The 24,087-nt window shown below is 42.6% G+C and overlaps 1 protein-coding gene across 2 annotated transcripts in view; it reads left to right on the top strand.

The window, feature by feature from the left end:
* Window positions 1-20,314, top strand: part of LOC139725638 (uncharacterized) — a 79,020-nt gene extending 58,706 nt beyond the window's left edge. For both annotated transcript variants that reach the window (XM_071636728.1, XM_071636729.1), the window contains 9 exons: window positions 67-203; window positions 1,612-2,244; window positions 3,334-3,510; window positions 4,391-4,592; window positions 5,517-6,147; window positions 6,523-7,033; window positions 7,811-8,033; window positions 14,167-14,571; window positions 14,951-20,314. In XM_071636728.1, coding sequence (XP_071492829.1) covers window positions 67-203; window positions 1,612-2,244; window positions 3,334-3,510; window positions 4,391-4,592; window positions 5,517-6,147; window positions 6,523-7,033; window positions 7,811-8,033; window positions 14,167-14,571; window positions 14,951-16,698 — 4,667 coding nt within the window. In that variant the 3' untranslated portion in view covers window positions 16,699-20,314. The remainder of the gene's footprint in view (window positions 1-66; window positions 204-1,611; window positions 2,245-3,333; window positions 3,511-4,390; window positions 4,593-5,516; window positions 6,148-6,522; window positions 7,034-7,810; window positions 8,034-14,166; window positions 14,572-14,950) is intronic.
* Window positions 20,315-24,087: the final 3,773 nt, after the last annotated feature.

Consider the following 24,087-nt stretch of genomic DNA (forward strand, 5'->3'; position numbering starts at 1 on the left):
GTACTTTTCTGAAGGTGATGTACAGTATATGTATGGCCCTTTTCCCTTCTCCACTTTCCTGTGCAGGAACGAACAGCACAACGGTCACTCAGAGCATTACAACTCCTGTCGCGTCTTCGGTTAGCTCCCTGACCCCCAGCACGGCCAGCGAGTCCAGCCGAGATGCCCCAACACCGGGAACACCTCACTCGCTACCCATGAAGGCAAGCATCCTGGTCAGGGTAGTGCATGTGTGACTCGTTGCCAGAGTGGCAAGCACGTTGCATATTATAGGATATTTTATCTAGCCGCAGATTCACTGGAATATTAGCTTCAGTGGTAACAAGCTTTGCTGCGGCGCAAACCTTGTGGTCTCTGTGGTTTTTGTGGGGGGATAAGCTGCGACTCATTAATGTGTGTTTTTTTTTTCTTTTGTTTAATTTGGTGCATCCCCCAAGTAGAGAGAAGCAGGGGACATCCCCCTAATAAAAAAAAGTACATACTAACTAACAAAAAGGAACATTCACCATAATATCCTTTGATAAGGCTTTTGTATATGTCTACTTCAGGACTGTCCTTGATTTGTGCCACAGACAGTATGCATGCTTAGTTGGCAAGATCATACTGTACTTCCAACAGGAGCCTGAAAAGCTTGAAAGTTGGAAAACATGCACCTTAACGGGTTTGGCTCAAGAGCAGCATGGCAGTTCTTTAAAATTGTTGTATGCCAGATTTGTGGAACTTTGGAGTAATTGACTTCATATGAATTGACTTTCGACGGAGATGCTTGAAATGTATTTCACCATAGTTTTGATTTGATACAACCAGGCTATTTTTGAATGGGACGGACTATGATGTGGGGACTTGTAGATCACTAAGTTAGCTGTAAGTGAAAACACAAAGAATTTTCCAACAAAACGGACGTAGGGAATGTTCCCGCTAGATTCTCTGATTATCTCTTATTGAAGGTATAGAGGTTTGAGCACAAAACCATAAATCCTCTCTTAGTATGTCATGTGTCTTTGCTTAATAGTATTGCTTATGACCAGTATCACATCAGTGTTTCAGAAACAGTGGTTCATGTGCCTAAGATTTGTGTTAGCCGTCTTCATTATTTGAGTCCCCTGGAAAGTTTCTCCTCACACTGGCTTTGTCTCAGCCTTATCATATTCTGTGTGAAGGTTGGAATAGCCATGTGTGAAGATTGATACATGAAGGATAATTAACGTTTAGCTTTGCTTGGGGTAAGCTGAACGTCAGTCACCTTCGTACAGAAAATATCAAGGATGATGATTGGTGTTATAGTATGTAGATACGACATGACATATTATATTTCATGATAACTTTGATTTATGTGAATTTCTTGAGTTCACTGATATTTGCAAGATTAGTAACCTGCTGAGACATAACATCCATCAATATAAATACACGGTACAACATCTCCAGTGTAGGGAATCGTGTAAATATCTATTCTTTAAAAAATGCTTATTTCTCTTATTCCTGTGGCTCTTGATTTTGATTGGTATTGACTGTAACTTCTGTCTTATTCGTTTGATTTTTTCCATTCAATGTCATATTTTTCATGGCTGCCCCCTTCCCCTTTTCTCTCGCTCGGTCACTATCTCTTTGTAGGAGGATAGTGTATCATCAAGACCTCCATCAGTCCATTCCAGGCCTTCACCGCTGGCTTCGCCAGGCGCCATGAGCAAGTCCTCCCAGGAAGACATGGCCAACACCCCCAGCCCTGGTATGGGCCTGCAGCACCAGCCTCCGCCACCCTACCCAGGGATGTACCAGCAGCAACAGCATCATCAACATCAGCAGCATGCACCACCACAGCAGCATCATCCTCACCCACAGCATCCACCTCACCCACATCAGTATCCCCAGCAACAGCAGCAGCAGCAGCAGCAGCAGCAACCTCATATGCAGCAGCAACCACATCAGCAGCAGCAGCAGCAACCACATCAGCAACACTCCCATCAACAACAGCCACAGCAGCAGCTACCACACAGTCAGCACCCGCAGCAACCCCAGCAGCAACACCAGCAGCAACAACCCCAGCAGCAGCAGCAACAGCAGCAGCAGCATCATCCACCTCAATCACAAGCACAACATCCGCCACAGCAGCCTCAGCAGACCCCTCCTCAACAGACCCCTCCTCAGCCGCCAACTCCCACCAACACCACCAGCTCTAAGTCAAGCAAGAAGTCGCAGTCACAGGAGCCGGCCAGCAAGTTGACCAACCTCAATTTGCCCAAGAAGGTGGGGTTCCTTTGTATGATATTGGCTGCAGTATGATGTGATTCAGTGTGTGTGTGTGTGTGTGTGTGTGTGTGTGTGTGTGTGTGTGTGTACAGGAAAATTTGATTGCTAGATGATCAGAAAAGTCTTGAGTAGTCTGTGTATTTCTTTGTGGAGGATGTCATAGTTTTATAAAAGATTTGATTTTCATTTTGATCACTACATTCTCTGACATGAGATGTTATGTTTTGTATGATCATTTGCATAGCACATTTATATGTTTATCAAGTATGATTGTATAATTAGTGAAATAAAAATTAAACAACCCCCCCCCCCCCCCCCGAAAAAATAAAAGCGAACAACCTGCACACGCACACACAAACACAAAATGTAGAAAAAGTGTGTTATTATGTGACTGTAATCCCGAAGTTGCACCCCTTTGTCCTGTTAAAGATGCTGGCAAAAGATTTCCACGGCCATATGGTTCATTTTACTTATTATGTTGTTATTATTCAGAAATAGAAGACACAAATTACCAGTATCTATTTTGAGTGAATTCGTCATTGAATCTCCAGTGTTAATATCTTCAGCTTCACTATTGACTGTGTGATCTAAATTCTGGGTGAATCGGTAGTTTTATGCTCAGTGGAAAGGATGACATACAAGTGTTCGCTATTTATACTGTCAAAGTTCATTTATATCGAGAAGCCAGACAAGCCTGTTTCATTTGTGGCTTGTGATCAGTATTTTATGATTTCAGAGAGAAAATATCCATGACTGAGATTGAGGCTGGAGTGAAAGGTAGGATTTCTTGTGGATGACTGTTGTTCCTAACGGAATCAGTTGTAATATAGGTCTCAATGTATCCCTTCAAGGCCCCAATAAATGTGATCTGAAATTGCATCCTTCTGAAATTTCGCTATGTATTCTGTGAAGCCAAACATTTGTAGCAGATGACACGCTTCGGATGTTCGAAGCTAGGACAGTGCAGATATAAAGTAGCATCAATGCGATTTACTCATGCTCAAGTGGCTTCTAGCTTATGGAATTATGCAGGCTCTTGACACTGGTGAATATATATGTCTCTCTCTCTAATCTTTGCTCCTGCAGCTTTATAAATTATATGAGCTGTGCACAGACCCCGAGAGAAGGCCGTTCCTGGATCGCCTCTTCAAGCTGATGGAGGACAGGGGCCAGCCGATCCGTACCATGCCCCAGATCAGCAGCCACGTCCTGGACCTCTTCAAGCTCTACAACTCTGTCAAGAGGCGTGGGGGTGTCGTCAACGTAAGCTCATTTCTCCATCGCCTTGGTCTGTTGGAAGAAGCCACAAATTTGCCCAGCAGTTAGCTATTCGTGGGGAGATTGTAAAAAGGGGGGAAGTGAATCTTATGGAAGCAACATTTCTCTCTTCTCTCTGTAATGTCATAGGAGGATGTTGGGTCACGTTGAGGGCTTATTGTGTGGTTTCATGCTGCTAGGACAGGACAGGGGAGGGGGGGGGGGGGAAGAAGGTTCTTTTCGGTAGCTTTAGGACTTGTGGGATAGCCATCATTGTTGCAGTGTGATCCTATAGCGTTAGTGCTGTTTGGGTGAAGAGAGATGCTTTACTGTGATTATGGATTATGAAAACTGTATGGTTGATGAAATACTCAACCACAGCCATAACCAGTGAATATCTATACACATCTTCTACTCCAGATGCAAAATATTATTGTATCAGAGGTGAACTTTTCCTCCTCTTCAAAATTCTGCATGCAAGAAAGCTACAAGATGACAAAAAACACAAGTTATACTTAATCTGTAGCATTTGTATCAATAAAGATGGAATTTAGAAAGAAATAAGTTCAATTTGTGTGATCTTTGTTTCCTAAGGTGCTCTAAAATGCTTTGCTGTTATTTTAGGAGAAACGTAGAAGAGAGACTAGTTGCACTAGTTGATTTAACCCATTGAAGTCAGTGTAGTATTTTGATGTGGGATGTGAACTGTATAAGGACATGATAAAAGACTGCAAAGATGATCAGGGGTGATCAATGCTTTGATGGTGCTGATGCTGATCGTAGTGAAGATTGTACTCGTATCCAAAACTGGGGCCTCTTCAGATGTAGAGAGAACAGACATTCTCTGTATAGTAAACCTTGTGCTCTGTGTCTTACTCAACTCCAGGTGTCAAAGAGCAAGCAGTGGAAGCAGATTGCCATTGAAATTGCTGTGGGCAACTCCAACAGTGCAGCCTTCACCCTGAAGAAGAACTATATCCGCCACCTCCTGGCCTACGAGTGCCTGTTTGACCTGGGCGGCATCGACCCCCAGCAGATCCTGGCTAAGATCGACACAGCCAGCAACAAGAAGGACAAGCACAACCAATGTAAGGAGGGCCAAGCTCTTGCTTTTTGTTATCTTATATTGGAGAGTTGTGTGTGTGTGTTGATGTACAAGAGTGAACCCTTAAGTCTAAAATGCGGTTTCCTGTGTAGTTCTTTGTATGATGGACCTTGTTTTGTCTCCCACCCAAGTGTGGTGAAGATCATGGCCATTGTTTTTACAGTGACTGTTCATGACTGGAAACTGAGAAATGAAGCCTCAAGAGTTCTGTTCTGTAAGGTGTCTTAGGACTGGACTGTGTATGAAAAGGAGCTGGCATAATGTTGTCATAAATGGTGTAGTAGAGGTGGGGTGGGTAGGAGACATACTCAAGTGTAGGCATATTGCTTATGTTATAATGCACTGACACTTTTAAGTTTATGGATTGACTGACAGTTCCTCTTTATGTAGTGTGATTGCTTGAAACTGCTGAGTTCTGGTAATTAGTCTTTGGAATGCCAAAACCCATATAGCATCTCCATTCATTCATGTAGATAGTGCAGCTTGGTTTACACATCAACAGTTCTCTGCAACATTTGAAGTGTTTGAAGTGATAGACAGTACTTCTTTATGTAGTGTGATTGCTTGAAAACACAGAGTTCTGGTAATCAGTCATTGGAATGCCAAAACCCATGTAGCATATCCATTCCTTCATGTAGATAGTGGATCTTGGTTTACAGGTCAAAAGTTCTCTGCAACATTTTAAGTGTTTGAAATGATAGACAGTACCTCTTTATATAGTGTGATTGCTTGAAAACACAGAGTTCTGGTAATCAATTGTTGGAATGCCAAAACCCATATAGCATCTCCATTCATTCATGTAGATAGTGGATCTTGGTTTACAGGTCAACAGTTCTCTGCAACTGACCCAAAGACTTTGGTAGCAGAAGCAGTGCTGACATTAATCTCTGATATTATTTGTTCACAGCTGCGGTGAATCACCATCCACACCCCAATGACCCGTACAATCAGTTTGGACCGCAAGGCACAAAGCCCGGTTTCCCATCCATGCCAAGCCAGATGCACACGTACGGTCCACCATCCATGTACAACAACATGGGCCCGATGGGTCCCATGGGACCCCGGCCCAACATGCCCAACAGCAACATGCCTGGCAATATGCACAGCGGACCTGGCGGGGACATGTCGGCCAACAGCGTGATGGTGTGCGACCCGTTCGCGGATGTGGACTACCAGCAGAATTCGCAGGGACCGTACTCGGGACAGAATGCAATCAATGGGGCTTTCCCCACCGGCCATGGTGGCATGAATCACCAGTTCAGGAACAATATGGCCGGGAGTAGCCCAGCTACTGGGGCCTCGGGCAATGCCCCATTTGGTCCTCCAGGGCCGGGGGAGTCAGATCCCTACGCCATGGCAAATCGCAACATGCCTTGCAACGATCCGTATGCAATGAACAGCTACACCCCTCGGCGGAACAACATGGATCCATTCGGTGGAGGGGGTGGGGGTGGGGCAGGCATGATGAGCCAAGCGAATGCTGGCCAATACCCCGCCACCTCCCATCCACCTGGAGCCCCAAACTTTGACCAAAACAGGTATAGATTTGACTGTTGGCACTTTAAGTATACTTTGTTAGGTTCTCCTTTTACTTCATGATTTCATAACAAATGAAATATTAATGATATTTTTTTCAATGTGTTAACTTACTTTTATTTCTCGTGGTATCTGAGAATTTTCAGGAGTTCATAATTAATGAAGGATGAGCTGTTGATTTGCTCAAAATTTCTTTGCAAGAAACAACTTTGTTTAGATAAAGATGTTAACAGAATGATAAGACAAGCATGACTCTGTCTTATGAGCTAAACAAAGGTGTGGGATAGGGCAGTGTGTTGTTAGGGTAGAACATCCATGAATGTGCAGAGTAGCCGCCAACAAGTTGTAATGCTATAATGTTACCTCGTCACGTATAGGTTCAGTGCATCGCCGACGACACATATGGCACCAAGTCCCAACCAAGGTCCACCCTCCAGTCAAGCCATGATGCCTCCTTTCTCCACGGCCTCCACCCCTGAGCAGCAGCAGACCCAGCAGCAGCCCCCGTTCCCAAACCGGTTTGGCCAGTCGGGCAGCTCTCGGCCGACCACGCCCAGCGACTCGCACACCTCGGCTTCCTCGTCCCCCTTCCTCCCTCCCCCCTACTCCAGCACCGGCCCGTCGCCGGCCAAGTCCCAGCCCCCGCTGTCGAGCACGGCAGGGCAGCAGCAGCAGCTGCCACCACGCCCCACGCCCACTCCGACACCACCCAAGGGCCAGACGCCCCCTCAGCCCTCGCCTCAGGCCATCCAGCCACAGCAGCAGGTGCCTCCGCCCCAGTCGCAGGCTCAGCAGCAGCCGGGCACTCAGGCCCCCACGTCCCAGCATCAGCCTCAGCCGCCGTTCAGCAATGATACCATGCGGCCACAGTTTCCTCAGAAGAGACCAGTAAGTTGCCCCGGTTCTTCCTCAATGTTGTGTGTGAGACAAAACTCCAGTGTTGGGCTCTATGAGACCAGACAATAGGTCACTCTGTGAAAAGGGAAACAACAAACCCGGAGTATGACAGTGCACTCCTGTTACAGTGAACACAGTTGTAACAAAATTCTTGTAACAACGAAATAAAAACTCGGGTCCCAAAATTACCATCTATATATCGTATTATACTTCTCTGTTCGGCTATAACAAAATTTCGATATAAAGAATGAAAACCACCTGTCCTGATGACTTTGTCTTAACGGGAGTGTACTGTAATAATGTGTGTGTATATTCAAAGGGTTACTTCATATGCCATATATACTTTGAGTTTTTATTTCATTTTTTGGAATTTCGTAGTTGGAGGCTATTTGAAAATTTAAACACACGCGAAAATGTTAACTCTGATCCGGACATGAATGTGGCCTGCATGCATATGTGTCTTTGTTTCGTACAGTACTCCAAGATCGCGAATTTAACTACTCGCGAAATTGTCGGGAAGTCCCGATTCTCGAAAATTTACACTAGCTAAATATATGGCGTATATAGTATGGAGTTGTAAGAACTCGCCATTAGACTTGTCTGTATTTCCTTCACTGCTGGAAGATTTTTTTTTTTTCTTAAGCATGCCAAGTTAGAAAACGTGTGGTGGCATACATACATGTGACAGAAGGAGAGATGTTGGGTGTCTGCACTGCATACCTCTCACCGCTATTTTTTCTACTCCCTCTCTCTCCCTGGTGTGTGCAGAGTGATGTCTTTCCTCCTCCCGCGAAGAGACCCGACTACATGAACCAGCACGGTGAGCCGGGTCACGGGAGTCCTGGTTTCCCTGGCATGCCACCTTACAGCAGCCAGCAGGGAAACTTCAACCAGGGCGGGTACGGCAGCAGCGACAGGCCCATGGGCCCAAGCTCGTTCCCGCCCGTGTACAACGAAAGACAACAACCCCCCCATCCCTCCCATGGCCCTGGTGAGTAACTCATACCCCTAACTCAAACTCAATATTAAAGGAGAGTTCTAGATGTTTTTTTTAGACTTTAGCTATTGAACAACTAGAAATTGATAGTACTGGGTACAGAGTTTCAGAATTTATAGTGATCATGATCCACAAATCTATTCGTGTCACTATCGATTTATGCACCACATGATATGAAATTATGAAAATCATTTGGAATTCCCCTTCAAAGGGTTGGGGGGGGGGGGGAATGAAAGAGTACTCTGGTATCCTGTGACAGATAAACAGTCAGTATGTTTGGGAAAAGTAGCATGTCATTAGGCATGGTCCAGTGTTGTCTTTGAAAGGAGAGAAGTGCGTTGACGTCAATAGAAACACACTGCCATTAGTGTTGTACCCAGAAGTCAACTTTATATGCTGTGAAGGAAGGGAAAATGAAATGTAAGGCAAAAACTTCAGTGAACGTGGGTGTGCAGTCATAGCTAAGTAAATGCTGGTTGGTCACCTTTTACATGGCTTTTGGTGGGCACCTCAAAATGACTTTTTATGCCTCCGCCACGAAGTGGTGCCGGAGGCATTATGTTTTCGGGTTGTCCGTCCGTCCGTCCGTCCGTCCGTCCGCTTTCGTTTACGCGATAACTTGAGTAATATTTATTGGAATTTTACCAAACTTGGTCCAAGTATGAAGTATGATAGGGCAATTATTTGATAAGATTTTGGGTGAAATCAGCTGAAGGTCAAAGGTCAAGGTCAAGGTCAAATCATGAAATTGTATCCGTTTACGCGATAACTCAAAACTGGATGGAGCAAATTTCACCAAACTTTGTAGGAGGATGATGTATGATGGGACAATTACTTGATTAGTTTTTCAGTGAAATTGGACAGAGGTCAAAGGTCAAAGATCAAGGTCAAATCCTAAAATTTATCTGTTTACGTGATAACTCAAAACTGGATGAAGCAGCTTTCACCAAACTTGGTCCAAGGATGATGTATGATGGGACAATTAGTTGAGTAGATTTTAGTGACATTGGCAAGAGGTCAAAGGTCAAAAGGTCAAGGTCAAATGCTACAAATGTTGCAATTTCCACCATATCTATGCAATGCCCGAAGGTATTTTCTTGAAACTTGGTGTGAACATGTACTACTGCGTAAAGATTCTCCAGAGAGAGTTTCATGTCATAAGGTCAAAGGTCAAAGGTTTGATGAAAATGTTGCAATATCACTTTTCTCGCAAATGGTTCAATGTATCTTCGTGGAACTTGGTACACACGCATGTACTGACTGGCAGGGATTATCTAGACTAGGGAATTTAGGGGTCATGGGTCTATATTCAGGGGTCAAAGGTCAAGGTCAACTCCTCAAAATTTTACTATTTCCCTCATTAATACTAGTACATTGTATATGCAATGCTTGCATTATTAGTTTCAAAACTTAATACATGCATTACCTAATGGAGATTCTCTGGGAAATTTCCAGCCAGAAGGTCAAAGGTCAAAGGTTAAGGGTCAAAGGCCAGGTTTCAATGTCCCCCCCCCCAAAAAAAAATAAAAATAAATAAATAAATAAAATAAAGTAAAGAATTCAAAAATAAAAATAAACTAGAGAGGGGCCATCAAAGGCGGCAGACCCACGCCTATAAGTACAAAGTCGGGGTAAACATAATGTGCATTCGGTCATCTACCAGAATTCGGCCACTTAATTGCCAGTGTGCTTTATCACCAGCCAGTGAGTTCTACCAAAGATCGTACACTGAAGTGTACGATCTTTGGTTCTACAGTCACATCACACGCAAATCACATCATTACACATACGGTATTAACACTCATTCACGTACAGGAAAGTCCTTAAGTCTCCTCCAAAAATCCATCGAAAATCCCAAATTCCACCGTCAAAAGTGCAGAATCGGAACTTTTCCAAGCGCGCGCGAATTAAGTCCAGTTTTAAGAGTATTGTCTACGCGACGGGTCGCCGAAAAAGTGCTAAAAATCGAGAAATACGCCGTTTTCTTGCGGGATATTTTGATTATAGCAAGCCGAGAGTGTGATGATATCAAAGGTCGTATGAGTGTACGATCTTTGATGGTATCCACAAAAGCGCAAAAGAAAAACAAAATTTACGTACACCAGTACCCCCTAGGCAATTACCCCTATGATTAGTGTCTACGGGAATTATTCAATGCAAGGGTTGAATGCAAATGTCTACTGCACCAGTATTCGGCCACCAACGAGCGCCGCAACGTCCCCGATGCAATTTTGCACCAACAGTGTAGAGCGCGATGCATTTTCAGCGGCCTTGCACACGCATTGACATTGAGCGCGCATATCATGCAGTGTGACTGCGACCGAGCAAATGCTCCTCCAACGAAAAAAACAATCAATGTTAATTTGAAAAATCATCAAAATACGGGCCAGTTTGTGATGACGGAGAACGAACTTTCATAAATCTAGAAGGACATAGTCCCTCAAATAGGCCTAAACGTAAATTTCGGAATTCTTACGAACATTTGAGCAGCGAAGTCGGATCGTTTGGGAGTTTATGTTTTCGTTTGGTAGCGGAAAATCGCAAAGTGAGAAACGGGACATTTTCGGAGTGGTCACTATACCATGGGGTCAAAACTTCAAGGTCACACAGAATTTGCAAGGGTCAACCGATTATCACCAAAATCTAATTGATTCTTTCCTGCCATTATCCAAACATCCCCATAACATTTCGTGCAAATCCGTTTACCCGTTCTCTTGTTATCTTGTACACAAACAAACAAACAAACAAACAAACAAACAAACAAACAAACAAACAAACAAACAAACAAACATACGGAACCCTTCACATAACCCCCTGCTGATTTTCATCGGCGTGGGTAAAAATCTGTTTTGTACCGTCATTACACTCTTTCTTCATACCTTGGAAATTACTCAATGCATAAACTTATAAAAAGGTCTGTCAGAATTCAAGTAAAAATTCTCAATTCCCCAAATACATGTATGTGTCCCTGCACTCTTAGAAAATTATAGCAAACCCAGTTCAAGACATTTCTAACAAACCTGTCATTTCAATATTTTGCCAGTTATGTGAAACTGTCATGGATCACACATTGTGAAGACATTGTACTATACGCCTATTGGGAGAATCATGCATTATGGCAGAGGCATCAGTCGCCATAGCGACATTTCTAGTTTTGATGATGATTTGCTTTTGATTTCACACTTTTTGCATACACTACCACGAGACTGTTTTGCATGTAAGCAAGGATTTATTTCCTGTCTTGGTAAAAAATAGGAAGTTGTTTCATCCATATTAAAGGAAAAGAAAAATTTGGTTCTTTGTGACTCAAGAAAATATGTTTTTGTATTAAAGTCAATACTGTCATGGTTACTGTAAATGTTGAAGCAATCACAGGGTCAATTTTAAGATGTACTTGTGTATATTTTTTCCACAATACGTTACTCCAGCGCAAAATTCATGAAAATTTGCACACTGCAAGTATTCCACGTTTACAGTAAATGACAAAGATACACCATTTCAAGGTTCTCGGCTGACACCATGTTTGATGACCTGCCATGCTATAAAAGGTCGTGACTTTAAAAGTATCTCTACAGATAAGTGGATATTTTAGCAGAGTCATGCAAATATTACTGATTGATTTCCTCTTTGGGTCAACTGTAGTGTTAAGTGCATTTAAAATGTTTGTTCTTGTTTTTGTAAATGAGAGCTACTGCCTGTAAATTTTGTAACCATGGAATTGTGTTTCTTAGCAGCAAGTGTGTATGCATAAATTTTGTGTATAAAATGGGTGTAGGTATTTGTAGAAATGAATTGATAGCCGAGATCACAACTCGGGGAGGGAAAATGGTAAAATTAGAATATGAGAATTATTGATACCATACAGGTGATTTTTTTAAACTTTCTGGATCAGTAGGACGTATTGAATCAATGCCACAGTTGTACAAGTTTTCTTTAGTGTTCACATGCATTATGACCGATGGCAACGTTTGCCATGGAGGCGCAGAAACATAAATCATTGACATTTCAGAGCATGTTTACCAATGCTTGCAGTGATAATCCTTCATCCTGTGTTTATGTCAGTGCTCCTAAAAACGTTGATAGCTGCAAATACCTGCACCCATACTCATATGATAACATGTGTGGTGGTGAAATGTCACACAATCATTTAGCTTCATACCAGTTGTTATCTACCATCATTTAATTTCAGTAGTCAGCCATGGTTTTATGAGGGTAGCAGGTACTGTAAAAGTGGAAATTTTTGTGGCATGGAAATTTTCGCTCATTTCGTGTGACCAGAGACTAGTGCAAAAATGAAAGCATACAAACGTTCTTGCTTGCTATATGTACCACTAATTAATGTCTTGATTCTATGGAATTAAAAAACACATGACATTTATCTTACCCAGCCGAGTGCAAAAAATCACTTGTGCGAAAATATCCACTTTTACAGTAATTAATGAACTTTAGGCCCTGTATTATGAGGAGTTGCAATAGATTGCAAGTCTTGCCCACATGAATAGCCAGAGAGTCGGGCGCCACACAGCTCTGTCGGTCAGTTGCAACTCCTCATAACATGGGGCCCCCCAGATTCTTGTGCTAACCATTCTGAAGTGTGATATTTCCCTTCCTCCAGACTTGATTCACTAATCATGTATTTCTCTATCCCAGCACCATTTGCCTCCTATCAGCTCAAACATTGGCCCAGTGTTCATGACTTCATGTAGCCGCAGCAGAGTGACGCTAACCTCCTCAATTACTCCTCCTCTTCATGTATCGCACATCACCAATTAGTTCATGATTGCCTGTCCCGTAGATGCCACTGTCTTCGGAGCAGGCAGACATGAATTAGTTGCAGTACCTCTTCTGGAAGTATTTTTCTGCACTATCCATGTATATTTTTCTCCTTTGAAGTGTGCTCTCCTCGGTGTGATGAGAGATAAGGGCAGTGTGATACTTCTCGGAAGGAAGATTGCCAAATGTATGCTATACTGTAAAACGAGGAATGTTCGTTTGCGTTTTAATTTCGCGAGAGCCAAGATTCGTGAAATTAAAATGCACACGAAAGTTCTTGTCGACACTATATGCATCGAGTGTTAGAGGCAACTTGCAAATATTTCATGCCGTGAAAGAGGCTATCGGCTCCAATTCGCAAAAATGTCATGCCGTGAAAATATGTTTTACAGTATACTGAAAGGTCTGCATAAAAAAGCTACTTGGCAATTCTTCCTGTCAGAAGTGCCGCATTGCCAATTCAACTGCTGCCTTATGGTATATTCTCCTCACTTCTAACATGTGTGTTGGTGTGAAACTCCGCTTACTAGTCATCCTCTTTCCTTCGCTATCTGGAGCACATTTCTTCTCTCTCTCTCTATCTCTCTCTCTTGTGTGGATATAAAGGCACATTAAGGTTGATGGTCACTAATCTCTTCCCTCCCACACTATTCATGTAGCCATTATAATAGTTTGAAGTGGAAAACAACATATTTCATGCAAATCTGCCTCATAATTCTTGTAGCTGTCAAGTTATTCTTTCATAACCCCCTTCAAAAAAAAAAAGAAGAAAGAAAACATAGAAGACAATAACCAGAGTGTGATGCAGACACTTAAAAAAATGTAACACTGGGCAAAAGTGACGGCACTTTGAATCTTATGCTTCATCTTATACATATGACAGTGTTATGGTCAATAAGACACTGATGGTTTATTTGCACTGATTCTTACAGTGACATATTATGTGTGGCACTATTTATTTCTCCTTTGAGCTGGCATTTACCACTCCAAAATCATATTCATACTAATCAAGCTTAAAAAGGACAAGGAAAAATATCTTTTTATCCATAGTATGTAGGTGAATAGTGTATAAAGTGAGACTCAAGATCGTAATGTGCCCTTATTTCCATTTTGTTTTCCTTGCTTGCCTCACCTGATTGTACAGCCCTAGGTAGTTATGGGGATTTCCACCATCCGTCATTGTTCAGTGACACCCGACCGTGGCCCCACGGCGGCAGCAGCATGGAAGGTCCCGGCCTCATGGACATGTACCACCGCAACGCCCCCACCCCTGCACCACGCAATTTTCCCAGCCCGGGCCCCATGCGGGATCCTGGCTGGCTTGATTCTAACTATCCCTTTCAATCTGATCAAGGTGCTAAACGAGACGGGATCTCACCGGACCAGTTCGGCAAGGGCATGCCTCCGCCTCCATCGTCATCCACCACCCACTCTGGGCTCGGCCCGTCGCCTTCCTGGGGGTCAGTCCAGACCAGGGACATGCCCCGCCCACCTTACTCATCTGGCAGCATGATGAACCAGCAGGTGCCGTACGGTGGGGCGCGTACTCTTCACTCCGTCCTCACTCAGGGAATGCCGCCGCGGGGCGGGCCCCACCCCCATCCCATGCCTCACCCTCAAAGCTTGAAGGCACACAAGCCCCCTCAGCAGCTCCTTGGATCTGCGCAACCAAAGAAGGAGATAGTGTTTCCTCCGGACTCTGTTGAAGCAACACAGCCTGTTGTCACCAAGACAAAGCGGAAGACCAGCAAAGAAATAGGTGAGCTGTATAAAATGTCCTCTGTAGCCAGGATAATCTGATCAGAATACATCTCTCATTTCTTGTTTATGCTTGATGTTCATAAAGAATGAAAGGACATCATAGAGAGTATGTGATATTAAAGATATGCTTTGATTAATATCAGACATTTCCCGGCCGTGGTACATCTTTTATAGACTGGTCCTGTAGTACATAGTCAATTTAAAGTAGAATAACAAATGTTGAATGTAGTTAATAATAATGCATCCATAATAACTCTAGGCAAGATTTCTTTGGCTTACACAGACGTTGGAAAAAGGTCACTTTAAATCTGCCCTACCTCAATCTTGTTGTGTTGTTTGATCCTAACAAGCCATTTTCGTATCCCTCCCCTGTACAGGCGCTGTGGAGGCATGGCGGCTGATGATGTCATTGAAGTCGGGTCTGCTTGCTGAAAGCACTTGGGCTCTGGAAGTCCTTAGTGTCCTCCTCTTCGACAACAGCACCGTCATGTACTTTGATCTCAAGCAGATGAAGGGACTGCTGGAGATTGTCTGTGAACATTACCGTGCGCTGCTCATAGAAGTATTTGGATGCTTTGAAGACCTCGAAATTAGGACTAACGATAGCACGAAGCGCAATTTTGGGAGGTTATGCCCTGTGAAAAGCAAAGAGGAGGATGGGGAGGAGGAGGAGGAGGAAGAAGAGGAAGAGGAAGAGGAAGAGGAGAAGGAGAAGGAGAAGGAGAAGGAGAAGGAGAGGGAGAAAACCGAAGCAGAATTCATCAAAGAGGCAGCTGGTGCACCGGTTTTGGATCGGCTGCGCGGAGTGGACAAAACCAAGCCGATCAAGCTGGATGGAGTCCTCAGCGGCTATTTTTCCAATTTGAAGGATTGGGATGTGCACGAAGGATTTGATTCCAGCTCACAGCATTGGCAGGAGGGAGGAGGAGAAATGACCAAACACATTCTACATGTTTTCCAGCGAGTTTTGGAGGATAATGAATCGTGTAGCGAGGAAAATGGAACCACCATAGAGTGGTTAAGACACTGCAGTGAGGAGCTGAAAGCCATCAGGGACCAGAGTGTGGCAGAGAAAGACAAGCATGTGATATATGTGTCGGAGTCAAAGAAGAAAAGTGGAGAGTTGGTGCTTGAGGATGAGGAGCAGTTTGTGAATGACACGCCTTCTCTTGTAACCACCTCGGACGTCCAGAATGCCATTGGGCAGCGTTGTGTGTGCCTGTCAAATATTGTGCGCAGTCTATCCTTCATCCCGGGAAACGATGCCCAGATGGCCAAGCACCCGGGCCTTTTGACTGTCCTCAGTCGCATCCTCCTCCTCTATCACACGCATCCACGTCGGAAAGACCTCCCGCAGACTTACGACCGCGACGACCACGACGACCTTGACATGGACTGCCCTGTGACCAACAGCCACAGGTGGTGGTCGGACCACTTGGAGTGCATGCGGGAGAATGCGCTGGTGACCATCACCAACCTGGGTGGTGTCCTGGACATGTCTCGGTATGTTGAGAGCGTGACACTCCCCATGCTGGATGGCCTTCTGCACTGGGCTGTGTGCCTGTCGGCCTGCGCCCTGGACCCCTTTGCCTCTATGTCTAGTGAATCGCCGCTCACCCCCCAGCGACTGGCCATTGAGGCTTTGGCCAAGCTCAGCATCCAAGAAAACAATGTGGACATGATCCTTGCCACTCCTCCATTCCACAGACTTGAACGGCTCTTTGGCACGCTGATCCAGTACCTGGGTGAGAGGTCGGATCCAGTCATGCGAGAGCTCTCCCTCGTCTTGTTGAGCAACATCGCGAGATCAGACCTCACAGCCTGCAGGGCAATCGCTACCAAGAACTCGGCCACATCATTTTTCCTCCGCTATATCGAGGATAGCGAGTATGCCATGTCCTGCGAGAAGAACCCGGGGCACGTAATGAACCCTGACATCCAGAAGCCCAGTACGGACATGATTCGCCGGGCTGCAGATGCCCTTGCCAGCCTGGCCAGGGTTCCCGCCAACAGGAACCTCTTCATCCAGCACCAGAACAGACTTCTCAACCTCTCCATGTCGCCGCTTCTAGATTCGGAGGTGAAGGAGAGGATCGCAAGTGCATTATTTGAATTATCGCTCTGACCAAACTAAGACTGCTGACAAACTGTTTGGATCTGATCTATCGTAATGCTTGCGTTGCATCCTTGTTCCCTTTTGGCCCCCTCTCAAGTATGCCGCCCCTTGAGAGAAGTTTCCCAGAGACATGCAGCGGAGAACTTGTGTGTGATCAAAGTGGGAACACCAAGGAGAGATGCAGAAGTTTTGCAAGTGTTTGGTTACATTAGGGAGTTTGTGTAGGGGGAAGTAATTAGAGATGTTTCATGGAACCCCTTGTCGGTCGTATTAGCAGGCATTTTTTGTGTAAATGCAACATTCCGAATGACATTCTCTTCTGGCTGTTTTGAATTGCATCAAAGATGGAACAAAGTGTGCCCCAGTACCACCAGTCAAAAGTCTTGGTCCTTGTTTATTCAGACATTGCAAAAGTCATTGTGTGGATTGTAACTTGTTGCATTGGGTTTTTACCAGCATGTATTTTCCCCTCCATTATAATATATGAACACTTGACCTTGGTTCCTTGGTGACACCTTGGATGAATTGGAAACCATATTTTTTTCCCTGGGATTTGATGATAATTTGCAATGTTTTGTGTTGTTGTTTTTTTTTTTCAGTTCATTATTGTTTGGACTGTCCTGTAGATGACAAAGCACTGGTGCTGCTCATAGACCAGCCAACGTGGTTCAGTGAATAAGCAAGTGCAATTTTTGGTCTGGGTTACTCTGTTGTTGTGTTTTACTAGTTATGTCTGCCGAATGAGTGTCCAAAGAGCTTGAGGGACTGAGGACAGGCTGCTTTGTAGGCTCACATGCCGTGCTTGCATTATCGAATAGACCTTGAGTGCCAGAGCCTTTGTGCAGATTGTACGTCCTCTGCTGGGACTTCATTTCATTCCATCCAATTTGGTTTGCATGTACATTGTTTTTTGGGGTGTGATTCTATCTTTTTTTTGGTGCCACCAGGGAACGGGGAAATAAAGTAGTTCACACGGTGTAGCAATTGATGTGGGAAACTCTCCCTGTGTGTGAAACAACATGGGAATGGGCACTGAAACGTGTCAACTAGGGCCTTTCCCCATAGAAGCCAATTTTGTAGTTGTCAGTGTAATACATTCTTATGAACTTTAACTACAGATGGGTTTGGTTATCATCAACTCTGTATGTGACCTGGTGGAGATTGTTAGAGAACTGCAATAATACAAGTGCCTGCCAAGAAGAAGAAAAATCCCCTCTGTAACAAACAAACAAAAAATGAAAGAAAGAAAACAAATTCTCTCTAACAATGTGAGAGTTTTGACATCCAGGTATGATGATAATGAAGTGTTTAGGTGGTCGAGAGTTACGAGAAAAGCAACGGAATGTGGAGTGGGATGGACATAGGGCAGAATGGTTGTGACGTTATGGTAAGAGAGGGTCTTGTACGTCACCGCCCTGGGTGCTCTGGCGGAGGGTGACCCATATGGAGGAAGGGGCATAGTGAGAGTTATGGGTGCCAGAGTGGCTGAGATAGGGGGATATACTTCGCCAAGAATGAGGGAGAGGTGTTGGCAACAGAGGAAGAGAAAGACTCTGAGCCGAGTGAATATGATCAATTGATGTATGTATCAGAGGGTTTATTCTTTTATTTGAAGAGATGTCACATTTAAAGCCATGGGAGATCTGAGAAGAAGGGGAAAATATTGCCTTCATGCTTGTTGAGTCAGTTCAGGAGGATTTTTAGTCAAAACGAGAAGAGACAATGTCGAAGATGATTCCATCAACAGGCGACAAAATGTGTAAAGATTTTTGTTTTTTGTTTTGAGGACATAGAGTGGTCATCCTGAGAGAGCGGATTGCCATGGTTCTAGTCCTGACTCAATTGTGCTAGTGCATTTTGTAGATACAGCTATTTTATTTTTAGAGGGAAGATTAATTTTTGCAATGTCATGTGAAAGAAACTCTGCTCATCACCATAAAGGATGATGTTCTCAGTTTATTAAAGATTTCATGTTTACAGACATCTCAAGATCAGTTTTATTTTTATGTTTTAGTTTCGCGGGATGAGACTTGCCCCGCAAATGAAGTATTTATAATAGTTATTGAAGATGGTAGATATGCGATCGTTTGAGTTGTACTTAATATCTGCTGCACGAAAAGCAATAGAATCATGACAAAGGTAATTGACAGAATAACTTAACGGAGAGGCTTGATTTACCCGTATATCTATTTATTTCAGCTGCACTCTGATTGAAAAATGACAAGAATGAGATGGGAAGGAAAGCAAATTCAATCACATATCAACAGGAACTTTTGTGCATGTGGAGAGGGTGATGTGTGGTGGGCATGAGAACAAGACTGCCTTTCACTGGTTGTGACAAACTGGAGGGAAGTAAGAGGTAGCAAGGCTTAGGACGGTGAGGTGACGGGATTGTGAGGGGCGGTTTGTAGATGAATTTGTTCATAGGACTATTTTTGTAAAGCGTGAACGAAGAAGAAAACAAATGTGATTGATGATGAATTTACTCCAGTAAAGTGTAAGGGAAAGGTGTCATGGTGCTTTCAATTCCGATGAGTGAACTGTTTTTGTTTTTTTCTTCTACTTTTTTGTTTGTTTGTGAGAAGTAACACTTGCTGTAGTCTTCTGTAACGTAAGGAATCCAAACAACAACAACAACAACACTCTGTTGGTATATTTTGAACTCATCAAACTTTTGTTGTACATTTTCTGATGACGAAAAAAACTTGTGCAAAGTTGCAGGAGTGTGGAAGGTGGCAATGGTGTGCCACGTACTGTATATCCGCTTCGATGAAGAAGCACACGAGGTTGTGTCCTTCAAGGTTGCCAAGTTGCAACAGGCTTAAAGATTCCATTTTCAAGTTTTCTTTATCTGTGCTTACAGAGGGTCTGTGACGGACGATCGTTTATGTAGCCAGGAGAGAAAAAAAGAGGACAAAACAATGCCTTTTGATGATACAAGTGTAATTCAATGTAAAGAAGGGAAAACCGTACTACAAGAAGGTGTCAGTTTATACTCCAGGCAGATATGTAATATATGTTTTATGTAGTGAAAAGTGGAAAAGGAAAAAAAAAAGTAATTTTGTGGAATCAATCCTGTTCATTTGTGTACTGGCATCGATATGTTTTCTTCTGTTCCGTGTATATGTTCACTATGAGAATAGTTTAGTTCAGTGTAAATTGTTTTGTTGGTCCAATGTGCAACTGTCAAAAAAACCTTTTACAGATGACACTTTTCATTTCATTTGTGTAGTCAAAGAGTTAGCTTTAGAGATCATTTTTGGATGTGTATTTTCTCTCTCTCTCTCTTTCTCTTTTTTCGAGACATGGATTCTCTTTATGATATATATTAAAAGACAAGAAAAACAACAGGAATTTGATTTAAGCTGTGTAATTTCCTTGACAGGACGTGTCAAAGGAGAATGAATATTGTATAGGCTGATGAAATATACAGTACATTTTCTGTTTCTGTACATTGCCTGTAACAAGATACACAAGTTTATACGTCAACATGAAATAAAATTGTAAATATCACGGAAAAAAAAAAACACCCACAGGACAATGACCTGTCATTTCTTGTGTACATACTGCTCTGATGGAGTGATTACCCCCTCTCAACTGGTATACGGTGCACTCCCGTTATAATGGATTTGGTTATAACGAAATTCCGGTTACAACAAAGTAAATATTCAGGTCGCAACATCATCCACTCTATGTATTGTATTGTTTATTTGTTTGGTTATAACGAAATTTCGATATAACGAAAGAAAATTGCCGGTTCTGAGGACTTTGTTGTAACGGGAGTCCACTGTGCATGAAATTCAATCTTTGGTTTTGTGTATCGAGGTTGATTGTGATTGGTATTGTTGATGCGTGTTGATGCATGAAAGCTAATAGAATGTCTAGTTGTGTTCATAGCATTCCCATGTCTACAGAGTACAGTATAGAGGTAGCTAGAGTATACTCAGTACAAACTAGAAGCCAAACATCGTGGTTCAACTTTTTTAGTTAGCCTCAAGAACATGAATTGCAGAAAATCAGTCTTACCTGAACATCCTTTGTTTTTTGCCTCTGCCACAAAGCGTCACTGGAGGCATTAGTTTTCTGGTTGCTTTCATTTCACCTGCGATGAGTGGCCGATTGATGTTTGAATTGATTGTGCCGAGTTGCTGATGCTAGATTGTGGAAGATTTGTTCAAGTGTGAATTGCTTGAAGACCAAAAGATGCTGGCTGTTGCAGCTTAAAAGGTAAAAGATAGTTCCCATATGCCTGCAGAAACTAGATTATTGCTCTAAAATGGACACATATTCTTGAGAAATGTGTGAAATTATGCTTTACAATTGTATCACAATTTCAGTAGGGTATCAAAAGATTATCCAAAAGTTCCAGTTGGGCAGCAAAATATTAAAGCCCAAACAAAGTTCTGGTAGGCCTGCAAAAGTTGTCAAATTTCGCTCCCAAATGTGAACGTATGCTTCGGAAATGTGCAGGATAACGATGTTATTACAAGATATTCGATGGGTAACGACGAAAATGCGAAATATTAACCAAAAAGGTTCAGTCTCAGAACTTACCCGAACGGGGTCAGGCTAAACTCGGACTCGGGGATAACTCGGCTTCGCTTTGACGGCGGGATGAGTTGTAATGGTTGTCCCTCTGATTGTACAGTGTTGTCCTATGGGAGCGGCCTGTATAAACTAGCGCTTCGTGTTCTGGCTACTCGCAGTAATGGTCCGAGTTGCTACAACGCGCGCATCAAAAACCTCTTTTGCGCGCAAGCAAAATTAGTGTGCGCCTATCAAGCACCTCTAAAACAATCAAAGGCCCTTGATAAACAACAACAAAAACTCCAAAGACCGCGTCTCAGCAACTGAGGACCGCGCGCTGTCATTTTTGTTTCAAGCGTTTTGTACAGGACTACGTTAGCACGCACTTTCCTGTCCATTCAGTTAGGCCTCATTTGGTACTTTGCAGTGGCCAGTAGAATGTGGCGATCACTTACTGCGTGTGAATTGTCTGAAGTAAGGTCGAATTTTTCCCGAGACCGAGTTAGTCTGGAACCTTCTGGAATAAAAGTCGGTTTTCCTACTATTATTATTTTTCTCAAAATACTCCAAATCGACTCATCATTCCGGCAAACCGCGTCAGCCAGGTAAGTTTCTTAGTGGACTCTTTCGATATATTGCAAGTAAAAATGAAATGGTGCTAGACGGGTTCTCCAGCACTTACCGAAACTTAGTTTTCACTTTAATCGAGAAGGTATACCAACAGTATTGCAATCTTGAAGCATACCCGATCGTGGTTGCTACATAATGCTTTATAATCGATCACAAATCGGACCCTGGCAGTTTCCATCAAGCTTCATCGTGAGAGTGAATTGCATGGAGTTGTAGGGAAATACGGCTAAGCACGATCAATCATCATGTGACATTCTACTTACCCTCTATGGAACATAGAGGGCGCTAAGTCATTCAGGGCTAAAAGTAGTGTACTAAAATAGAAACTACTGTACACTTGATTTCAAAATATTTCAAAACGATTCAGTATCCTGACAAATGGTGTCATCCAGACTAAGTTTCTTGGTAGACCTTACTGACATAATGCAAGCAAATTCCACACGGTTGAAGATGAATTTTGATCCCTTCCCAGAGCTACTATTAAAAGAGATGGGGTATAGTATTGGTTGAGGTGAGAATTCAACTTTCACCTTTTTGTATGATAGTTAAAAACCACTTTATGAAATGACAAAAGGCATACAATTCTAAAAGAAATTCAAAGTTTATTTGCTGAAAATTGAATTTGAAATGGCTGAGATATCAGAAAAAAAAAAAACATAGTAAAACAAAGCAATCCTAATAAAATGTGGGATCATTGATATTAGGATCACTTTATTTTGGATATCTCGGCCATTTCAAAATCGATTTTCAGCAAATAAACTTTGAATTCCTCTGAGAATTACATGCTCTTTCATATTTCACAAGAGGTTTCTCATTATCTCACAAAATCGTCATCACAAAATGTTGGAAACCTCAAAACCCATCTCAACCGAAACTGTACCTTCCCTTTAAGTATATGTATGATTTACTTTTAAAGGGTATCAGGAGGCGAAGATTCCATTTTTGCTATATGACAGATAAGCACTCAGAAACATATAATGTACATAACACATTTGCACTCATCTCAAATATTCCTACCCAGGACCACCACAGAACAACATTCATGCAATCTTTTGCCAGGTTGGTGCTCTGTAAAGATGGGTCATGGTTTTCTAGACAGAATTAAGCAATTCATTTCAGGTAACCCTTTGCAATCGGTAGCCTTGATAAAACCTCATTAGCAATTCATCATTGAGATTCTATTCAGGAAAAAGAAAGAGAACATGACTTACTTCATACAAGCTCTCTCTCTCACACACACACACACACACACACACACACACACACACACACACACACACACACACACACACAAAGGCAACAACATAGTACATAGTGTACAGCATAATGTTCTTTGAAAAACAATGGACACTTTTTAATGTTATTTTCTGGTTCAGCCACAAATCTTTGTACATTTCAGTTTTCTCTTGCTGGTTCACTTAAGAGTATACAAATGAAACCAAAAAAAAAAAAAAAAAAAAATGGTTGAGACATAAAACTAATATTTCAGAGCATCCACACTCAAAAACAAATGGCAGAATTTTGTGCTCGGCAGAAACACTGAAAATTTTTAAAGGAAACTGTTGATACTTTGCACACATATAATAAAAATCATCATACACTTTGTACCAAATTGACTGTAAGTTTGATGTTAGCTCTGTTTCTCATACTGGTGACTTTATAATCTGGAAATATGACAAAAATTCTTGACCCCTGTGCTTTAAGCATACCCAGCTCCACATTAATCCAATAACTTCTCTTACATGATTTAAAGTATGAAACAAATTACTGACTTTATGGGCTTTTCCCACGTTAGGGTGTAAGGTAAGGCTGGAACTTCATTATGTAACCTTCATCAAATAAAGACATTTTCTATACACCATATCACACATCACTCAATCAATCTTTGTAAATTGCATGTGAAAATTCAGACTTTGACCTTGACCTGTGACCTCATTACTTAGCAAAACTTATCACATTTTCCTGATGAAATCTTACAAAGGAAAACAAGTTCACATCAGGCCCCCAAGCATCCCAGTTCTGGAATTATTAAGAAGTAAGAGTAGAAAGACGAATCGACAATCTATTCACAAATTCTATAGCATTAGCATTACTCAAGTACAAAGGCATTGTGGTTATATTTCTTCCGCTCAATACCAAATTATTCTGTTTCATCAGAACGGATTTATTCATTACATCTTCACTCAGACTCAGCAGCACACAATATCAAAAAGAAATACACACTCTTATGGCAGTTGTGTT

The sequence above is a fragment of the Diadema antillarum genome, unplaced genomic scaffold (genome assembly GCF_040938485.1).
Source record: "Diadema antillarum isolate AM-2024a unplaced genomic scaffold, OU_Dant_1.0 seq00000053_RagTag, whole genome shotgun sequence".
NCBI lineage: Eukaryota > Metazoa > Echinodermata > Echinoidea > Diadematoida > Diadematidae > Diadema > Diadema antillarum.